Source organism: Oryzias latipes, chromosome 6 (genome assembly GCF_002234675.1).
Source record: "Oryzias latipes chromosome 6, ASM223467v1".
Lineage (NCBI taxonomy): Eukaryota > Metazoa > Chordata > Actinopteri > Beloniformes > Adrianichthyidae > Oryzias > Oryzias latipes.
In genome coordinates, this window is record NC_019864.2 from 6,404,142 (window position 1) to 6,413,833 (window position 9,692).

The window sequence follows — 9,692 nt, forward strand, 5'->3', positions numbered from 1 at the left end:
AAGAAACACAAAGAACAAAGTTTTTAAAGATCTTTCATATTCCTAACTCCTCAGCAGCACACTGGTTGAAAAACACTGTTTTAGTTCACCTTTAACAGTTGTGCTACACCCTAGTCTGCACACTATGCACTTGGATAGCACAGGGCCCCAAGTCTTCAAAATACTCCACAAGACTTCAAATCCTTTTGTTCATACCATTTTATAGTTTGGTATTCTTAATGTTTATGCACATCTCATTGAAAGAACAAAGGGTTGTAATTACCAGCAAAATCAAGACAAAACAATTAAAACAAGACAGCACTCTGTGTATAAATACCCAGTGATCTAATAATACCTTTTTATTGAGAATGTATGATGACAAAGACAAAAGTGAACTATGTAGATTAGATAAACACTTCAACGATCATTTAAGACAGATTCAGCTCCTTTTTTTTAAGCCATCTTCAGCTACAAACCTAATATGTAATTGTCAAGTACAAAGGTCTGGTGGGATTTTCCCACAGCAATCTGACAAACAATATTTCCTTACACAGAGACTACATCTAGACCTGTACATTATTTCTGCTGATGATGGCTCTTCGTCTCTGCCAAACACATTTTCTGATTCAGAATTGGGCACTTTACACAAAGCTAAGTTGACGTAAACCCTCTTGCTGTTCTGTTAAAGTCTTTTGGTTCCTCATCTTTACTTTTCCTCCCAATCAAACCCATTTCAAACACTGTTGATATTTTTGTCACAGGCCGTGATGCTGCCTCCTTCAGCTTTTTAGCATCAAACTTTGGACTAAAAAGCAACACAGGCAGTCGGTATGCAAACGAAGGTATCTCTTTCAGCTCATTGTTTTCTTCCTCGTTTTTGTCCTCCTCACTTTGGTTCAGCTCAATCTGGTGCATGATGTTCTCTTTGGAAGAGAACATTTGGAAGAGGACAGCGTCCCACATTTTTGTTGCCATCTCCTTAGGTTGGTTCTCATCCTGGAGTCGGGGCTCATTCTTATGCGTGTCCTCTACAATTCTTTCTTGATCTTGGTCCTGCTCAGTGACCTCTTTCTGAGAACCTTTTTCTGGAAATTTGGGTTCTTCCTGTTCCACTACCATGTGTTTCTTGAGTCGAGACCAACCACTTCCTTTAGATTTTGCACTTTTAAGCTTTTGCATTACTTTTACGGGAGGCTCAGAGGGTAAGAGATTCTCAGTTTCCTTTTTCTCTTCTGATACTTTTTCTGGTGTCTCTTCTCGTTGTTTGTCTCCTCCGTCTGATTCTATGGTGGTCGTCTTCTGATCCAGTGCTTTGAGACTTGGCTTTGGACCTTCAGGTTTGATCGTGGTGACAGACGTTTGAGCCTCTTGTTCTTGCTGTGCATAAATGTTGGCTTTAGACCCAGTTTTGACTTCTGCGTCAGCTGTAAATTCTTTGTTTTTGCCAAGAAGCCTTTTCACTGCTTTTAGGGGATCTTGGCTACTTTCTTCAGGTTTGGTTTCAGCACCATTTGTCTTGGTGTGTTGAGTTAAAAATCCTTCCCCGTGGCTTTCCGAAGTGTTACATGTGGGTGTTGGATATTTTTCCACTGTTTGAACCAAAGCTACATCTTGCTTTGCCACAGAATCAACAGATACGGTTTCTGTCCCTTCTGGCAGAGTTGTTTCACAGGAATCCGCTGCTTGAGAAACTACAATGACAGGGGTTGAAGGCATAGCAGAAAGTTTATGATGAACCAAGACTAATTCTTTTAGATCTTCAGGGTTTTCTTTAGTCTTAACAACCTCACTGGTTGTTTGTTGTTTCAATTTTGGCTCTTGACTGCTCTCTCCTGGTATTTCTTTTTCAGCTTTTACTTCATCTGTCGTTGCCATCTCAAAACTTGATATCCCAAAGGCTGGGGAATATGTTTTGATTCCACCATAAGCAGCATATTCAGCTGGTGTGAGTCCACGATAGGCAGACTTTTGTTTTTGAGAAAGCGGGGCTGGGAGTTTCTGGATGGCTGTTCCAGACACATTGGGAGCTGAAATGCCGTATGTCGGTGTCTTTGGTCTTTTATAGCCAGGTGAAATAGTCATGAGTCGAGACGCTTCATAAGTTGGAGTCTTTGGCCTCTGAAAGACAGCAGCTTCTCGTATTAATGGTCCAGGTGAAGGAGTTTCAGCTTTTTGAACGCCATCTGCTGGAGTTGAGATCCTTCCTTTTGTTAGGTCATGACATGGCTTTGGCTCTGTAATACTTTGCTGTACTGTTTTAACATCAGGCTTCTCCACAGATGAAATGTCCCCGTTTGCTAATCTTTTATGGAGTTCTGCAGACTTACCACTTAAATGAGTAGACAAACTACTGACTTCAGAAAGTGTTTCATCAGTTTTTGGCCTCTCTGACTCTACTGTGATTGGTGACACCGCAAACAAAAGAGGGTTGGGTCTTGAGACTTCAAAGATGGGTGTTGTGGGCCGAGTCACATAATATGCTGGGGTCCTAGGGCGTCCCACCAAGTTTCTTGATGTTTGAAACTCATAAGTGGAGGTTTTAACTCTTTCAGCTTCAAATGACGGATGTTTGATGTCAGATGTTGGAGTTGCTCTTTGGACATCAGATGTTGGAGTTGCTCTTTGGACGTCAGATGTTGGAGTTGCTCTTTGGACGACAGATGTTGGAGTTGCTCTTTGGACGTCAGATGTTGGAGTTGCTCTTTGGACGACAGATGTTGGAGTTGCTCTTTGGACAACAGATGTTGGAGTTGCTCTTTGGACGTCAGATGTTGGAATTGCTCTTTGGACAACAGATGTTGGAGTTGCTCTTTGGACAACAGATGTTGCAGTTGCTTTTTGGACGTCAGATGTTGGAGTTGCTTTTTGGATGTCAAATGTTGGAGTTGCTTTTTGGACATCAGATGTTGGAGTTGCTCTTTGGACGACAGATGTTGGAGTTGCTCTTTGGACGTCAGATGTTGGAGTTGCTCTTTGGACAACAGATGTTGGAGTTGCTCTTTGGACGTCAGATGTTGGAATTGCTCTTTGGACAACAGATGTTGGAGTTGCTTTTTGGATGTCAAATGTTGGAGTTGCTTTTTGGACATCAGATGTTGGAGTTGCTTTTTGGACAACAGATGTTGGAGTTGCTCTTTGGACAACATATGTTGCAGTTGCTTTTTGGACGTCAGATGTTGGAGTTGCTTTTTGGATGTCAAATGTTGGAGTTGCTTTTTGGACGTCAGATGTTGGAGTTGCTCTTTGGACGTCAGATGTTGGAATTGCTCTTTGGACGTAAGATGTTGGAGTTGCTCTTTGGACAACAGATGTTGGAGTTGCTCTTTGGACAACAGATGTTGGAGTTGCTTTTTGGATGTCAAATGTTGGAGTTGCTTTTTGGACATCAGATGTTGGAGTTGCTATTTGGACAACAGATGTTGGAGTTGCTCTTTGGACAACATATGTTGCAGTTGCTTTTTGGACGTCAGATGTTGGAGTTGCTTTTTGGATGTCAAATGTTGGAGTTGCTTTTTGGACGTCAGATGTTGGAGTTGCTCTTTGGACGTCAGATGTTGGAATTGCTCTTTGGACGTAAGATGTTGGAGTTGCTCTTTGGACAACAGATGTTGGAGTTGCTCTTTGGACAACAGATGTTGGAGTTGCTCTATGGACGTCAGATGTTGGAGTTGCTCTTTGGACGTCAAATGTTGGAGTTGCTCTTTGGACGTCAAATGTTGGAGTTGCTCTTTGGATTTCAGGCACAGGGGATCTTCTTTGGAATATGGGTATTAAAGTTGATCCATTGGTTTTAAGCCCTGAAGTGGCTATTTTGCTTTCTGCTGCATCATTTTTAAAAGTGTCAACACCTAAAAATGGTGAAGAACCCATTTTGCCCGTCAAAGTTGTATGTCTCTGAGGATCTGTTTTTAATGAAGGAGTCTGAGCTGTTGGGGTCCCCCCTCCTCTGACTTCAGATGCTTCTGTGATTTTTTGTTTGATCTCTGTTGACGTTTTACTTTGAGAGACTGTGCTGCCGATGGCTGTTAATCCAGCGGAGTCATATACTGGTGGTGTCCTGGTTGTCTCATAATACGATGTGCTTGCTGTGTACATCCTAATTTGAGGGACTTCAAACATTGGCTTTGGAGATTTAGAAGGCTCTGTTGCTTTAAACGTGGGTCGTGGACTTCTTGATTTGACAATTGTGGTCAAAACAGTGAGAGGTCGAATAACAGCATGACCTTCTGATGGTATATATGACGACGGGCCTGGAGTTGGTAGAATCACATCAGGCATAATGGAATATAACTGAGATATTTTAGCTACCACTGGCTGGCTGCCATGCTCCATCAAGGTTGGTACTTCAGAATGATGAGCTGATGTAGAATGTGACAGAATTGTTGCAGCATGCTGTGAGGATGAGTATGAAGGGAGGGCCACTGTTGGAGGGGACATTTTAGCTGCTCTACCAAAAGCTGCTCGCTGTGGATAAGGGGAAGGAACATGTTGATACAGTGGCCTTACAGTGAACCGTGGAGGCTGCTGAATACCAAAGAGGCTGGGAGATGTTTCTGGTGTTCTGGGAGGGGTAAAATGGTCACTACGCTCGAGATCCGGGCTTGCTTCATTTACAGGGGATAAGCTGGAGCGGAAAGGTGCAGTTGACTGTGATGCCTGAGCAGAGGCTTTCTTCTTCGCAGTCCTCTTAAGTAGTTTCTGGAGTCGGGCATTGTCCTTTCCTGGCTTGGGAAGCAGGGGTGGACCGTATTGCTGGGAAAGCAGGCCTGGACGGCCGATGGTTCCATAAGCAACAGCCATTAATATTTTAGCACCCTGTGAAAAACAAAAAAACACTTTAAATTCATGTGGCACCAAATGTTTTGTAGTGCAGATAGTTTTTAGTTATCTTTGGTGCAGTGACAAACAGAACAACAGCCTACATGTTGTTTTTTTCTTATTTACGTACTGCAGAAACTAGTACTTGATTGCAGGCGCACAAAAAAAAAGTCTGCTGGATTACAAGCAAACCTCCAAACTGCACTTTGCTTCATTCACCAAGTAACCTGTCCATTTCCGGCTGGTTCTTGGTGAGAAGTCACAGAGAAGTGCACTGAGAAACAGTACATCACTGCAAACAAGAGATTAAAATGATCAAAAAAAGAGTCCTTTAAAATTGTGGAAGTAGTTTTTCCGCTATTGAACCTTACAAATGTCTCTCCTCAATCAAGTGGACAAAATTACATAAAAAAATAACATCTTGATGACACTAATCATAAATGATAATGTTTGCTTATCACAAACTCATGTAAAAAGTTGAAAGTGTGTTTAACGGATGGTTTTGAGGTATTAAAAAAGAATCATTTTTTAATCATCAAGATGTTTAGTCATTAAAAATATACTTATACTGGAGATCAGTGTATTGAATGTTTTACTTGGTGGTGCTTTTGCATGCAGTTCAGCTTTAACAAGGAGAGTGTGAAACTTGTTTGGCACAGACCAAAGTCTTACAGTCAGGTAGGGCTTTGTCTTTCCAGATGATAGCTGAAAATAAAGTTACATTTCAAGTAAAACAAAGATCTCCCGCCTCTAAACAGAAGCCAATCAACCGAGAGCCTGCCCATGACCCATTATAAAAAATAACCAATCAGGAAAAAGCTAAGTTTAGTGTGCTTTAAACTAATTTAAATTAAATGTGAAAATGTAAGACCACTAAACAGGGCTCTTATCAGGACCCTCTGAGCCACACACTACAATTTCTACTTTGGGGTGGTGGTGTGTTTTGGACCCTACTCCTTTCTTCAGCGTCAAATCTGTAATATCCCTTATTCTCTGTAAACTTAAATTCAGGCCTGAAGTGTACACATACAACACTTCATATTGTATTTGACATTTCTAAACATTTTTTGCCTTTCTCTTTTACAGATTCCTATCATATCAGCTGCTGAGGTGGTGCCATGTCTGCATCTGATCTCAGCACAGCCAAGCATCTCTACAGCCTCACTTCTCTCTGCCACATCCTAAGGATTGTCAGAGGGGTTGCTGGAGTTTCTCCCAGCTATTGAAAAGTGAAAGCAGGGTTCACTTTAAGGTCACTGTGATATTGTCCAGAATATTCAACAAAAGTATGTTTTTGCCTAGCTGTCAATTTTTTTATTTTTATAATAGGATTGTGTTGTCTTTTGTTTTGCATTTTCTGAATTTTTAAATATCCTATTTTTTCACCTTCACATAGTTCCAGAGTGGATTCTTGATATCAGTTTGAGCGTTATATGATTTTGGGGAAACTGTTTAGAGATGGCATAAATAAATAATGTCTGGCTTCTTGTGCATCCTGAATCTGACCAGGTTCACACGGATCTTTTGACTGCAAAACAATCTGGGAAAATTGAGCTGCATATAAAAAACCTGCAAAAGAGACAAACTGATGAAACAAGAGACAGCTAAAAGACACTTGGTGCATCTTGCCAATGCTCACTGGATGAGGTTTTTCCCCCTACATTTGATTAAAATGATTCACTTGTCAGAAGCTTTATTAGACACAGACAAATATATTCTTACAGAAATTTGTTTTAGTTAACCTGCTGATGCCTTTCTCGTTCCTTCATGGTAGACACATTTTTTATTCTTCTTTGCTAAGATTCCTGCCTGTTAATGGGTGTGACCTTTTTTTTTAAATAAAACTGGAGGAGTTTTGTTACCCCTCATTTTGTTTGTAATATCAAGCAGCACAGCATTTTGTCCATCTATCCTTTTCTAACGGGTCAAAGGGCTGGATCTTTGGTGGGACGCAGCAGTCTGAGCAGAGATGCCCAGATTCCTCCCACCACAGACTCTGTAACCCTTGTGCTATCCTAGGCACTTTAACATTGGGAGTTGGGTCATCTAGACCCACTAGACAGTGCTCTGAACCTTTTTTCTTCAGTGATTTGTGATCTTCACTGGTGTCCATGGATTACATGAAATCTTTCCACCTTTATCCACCTTTGTCAGGGTAGGGAGAACACGTCAATGTAAGGGTGGGGTCATCTAAGGTAGTAAAAGGGTTAAAACAAAAAAAATGAGTAAAACTGATCATAACAGAAACTTGTCTTGTTTATTTTTACTCCAACTCTCCTCGTAAGATTCCATGTTGACTGAGATTTATTGGTACTTCATTATACATATCAGGTCCCTCTCAGGACTGCACAAACAAGTGTGCACGCTCATGTGGTCAGTTTGAAGATCACCTGTTTTTCTGATGTCTTATGCATGGAAATGTTTTGGGACTTCCTTCTTTTAATTTGCTATCAGTTACAATTTTGCAAGCATTATAAGAATTATTAAGCTTTGACACTGTGCAGTGATTCTGAAATAAAAGTAGCCGTCGCATGAGGTTATTCACAGAATGTCCTGAAGCTTGGAGCTACACACACACGATACCTGAAATTTTGAAGTCTGTGTGTAAACAAGTGTGAGAGAATCAGTTCACACTTAAATGTCACCTCAGTGAAATGTAGGCTTGCATTGTTGTGGGGTGGGGTGGGGTGGGGTGGGGGCAGGGGGTGGTGGCTTGAGACTCATCCAACTCCTCCTTCCTGAACTCTCTGCCTGACTGACACATGAGATGCTCAGTCTTCCTTTTAAGGCTTTGCTAGGTTTGGTATTTGGAGCGCCTTCACGACCAAGTTCAAAAGAGGAAAGAGTAATAATAGCTGTGTAATGAAAACATTATGCAGATTCCAAATATTGGACTCTTTAAGTAAATGCTTCCAGCTCCAAAGTGCGTTGTACTTCTACCTTCAGTGACATTATGAGGATCTACACAAAAATGGCAGACAGTTAGCTGAATTGAGCACTTGTTGGACTTACCCGGTAAGAGCTTTTTAGCCGTTTTCCAAAGCACTCCAGGCTGGATCCCCTTAAAGAACAAGATGTAATACTCTTTAAAAAATATCAAACTAAACAACTTTTTTCTGTAAAACTATGCTACACTAAAATCGAAGTTCCAATCTATATTGGGATCTGTGTTGGGCATGCCTCATTGCAACTAGAGCATAGAAACTGCGCTGTGCTTTGAGGCCACTGAGAATTGCAAACATTGCCCGGCTAACATTTAGCTCAGCCCTGCCTGTGTTTAGGTCAGTAAACACAGCTTAAACACAGCAGACTCTGCAGCTGATTCCTCTTTAGCTCTCTGGACTATGGTTTTCAGTCTGTCTGGACTACAAAGGGTGGAATGGTATGGACTGCTTACCTGAAGGGTAGTTGCTTCAGGGGCCACCCGGCTGCTGCCTACTCGTCCCAGCCTAGAGTGTCAGGATGGCAGGTTCATTTCGAGCACAACTTGACCCCCCTTCCTACAAATGGAAGGACCCGGCGCCATGGGCATCCAAAAATAAATCCTTAGCCCTGGAGCTACTCAGTGACAGCAACGAGAGTGAAGTGACTGGGACATCTCCGGCCCAACACCAGCCCACACGTCCAAAAGTGAGGTCTGAGGGCCACCCAGGGGTTCCTAAAGGGTCTAACAAGCACCCCTCACTTACTTTTTGGAAAGTCAGGTCAGTGAAGTGAAAGACAATTGGATTGCAATATTATTTAAATCAAACGGAAAGGTTCCAGATTTCTCAGAATGACCTTAAGCTGTCAAATGTTTTTTTTTCCACATTTTTGGATGTTTCAAACTTTTTCTGACACTTTGTGCTCCATACATTAACTTTCTGCATGGTAACATAAGAGGAGTCAGGTCAAATCCTCATAATCCTCATGATTTTTTTTAAAAAATCATAGGTGCATGGGGTTCTATATATATGCTTTACGTCACTTCATGGCAAATGGTCGGCTATAGTATTTTAGTCCAGTACATCAAACACTGAAATCCTACCAACTGACTTTTCCTCTGTGATGCTGAGTGACCTCAGATCCTCAAGAGGGTGTGTGCTACAACTGATGGGTTTTTCTGTCATCAAACTATAATCTATTGATCTGCAACCGATGCTTTCCTGATTGAGGTCAGAGTAGTCAGGAAAGCATAATCCATCTGTTTTCAGACTACGACATGATGCATCATGCACAGGTCACCACTCAATCACAAGGGTCACGCACAACACACACACTTACACTCAGTTCTGACTTTGGAACCCTCTATAGCAGAAGTACAAGTACAAGACGTTTAGTCACATGTTTTTGGGTTGTCTGGGCCTGTGGAGGGTTGCAGAGAGGAGTGGCTGCATCCTAACCCTTTAACTACTGAACCAAGCCTAAATGAATTACAAAATGTTTTCTTTCTGCTTGCTTTTTGCCTTCTTTCTCTTTCGGCTTGTACCATCAGGGGTCGCCACGGTGAAACAACCTCTCATTCGAGGATGAGTTGCATGGTTAACTTGGCAATGTTTTACGCCGGATGCCCTTCCTGACGCAATCCTCTCAATTCATCCAGGCTTGGGACCGGCACAGAAGGGAATAGGGAGCAGCCCGGATTCGAACACTGGTTTCACGGACGGAAGGCGCCGCAAACCAGCACGAGCTATCTTGCCTTTTGGGAGTAATACACGCAAGTGCATAAACACACATAGATTGTCCACACAAACTAAACTCTGATTGTCTTATTTTCTCATTTCTAACAGTTAGGCTTTGCACAAGGAGCTTGCTTAACACATGAACAGTCCTCACAGGCTGGTTGCAGGATTTGGGGAGTGTTAAAAAACTGAAAACTTCGTATGACATGCCTGCAGCTAACCCACTTTAACCTC

At 41.9% G+C, this 9,692-nt stretch overlaps 2 protein-coding genes across 4 annotated transcripts in view; one reads left to right on the forward strand and one right to left on the reverse strand.

Moving 5' to 3' along the window:
- LOC101170922 (non-muscle caldesmon) overlaps positions 1 to 6,679 on the forward strand; it is a 44,302-nt gene extending 37,623 nt beyond the window's left edge. For both annotated transcript variants that reach the window (XM_011475750.3, XM_011475749.3), the window contains exon 13: positions 5,884 to 6,679. In XM_011475750.3, the coding sequence (XP_011474052.1) occupies positions 5,884 to 5,906 (23 nt within the window). In that variant the 3' untranslated portion in view covers positions 5,907 to 6,679. The remainder of the gene's footprint in view (positions 1 to 5,883) is intronic.
- Positions 302 to 8,425, reverse strand: LOC105354172 (mucin-6-like). Of its 2 annotated transcripts, XM_023955561.1 has the most exons (4): positions 8,195 to 8,425; positions 7,810 to 7,858; positions 3,695 to 4,794; positions 302 to 3,613 (listed from the first exon to the last, which is right to left on the reverse strand). In XM_023955561.1, exons 3-4 carry the CDS (start codon positions 4,777 to 4,779, stop codon positions 631 to 633), a joined length of 4,068 nt encoding a protein of 1,355 aa, XP_023811329.1. In that variant the 5' UTR covers positions 4,780 to 4,794; positions 7,810 to 7,858; positions 8,195 to 8,425; the 3' UTR covers positions 302 to 630. The 2 variants fall into 2 exon arrangements, with proteins under 2 accessions (XP_023811329.1, XP_023811328.1); XM_023955560.1 differs by having other exon boundaries at positions 302 to 4,794.
- Between the last annotated feature and the right edge of the window lie 1,267 nt (positions 8,426 to 9,692).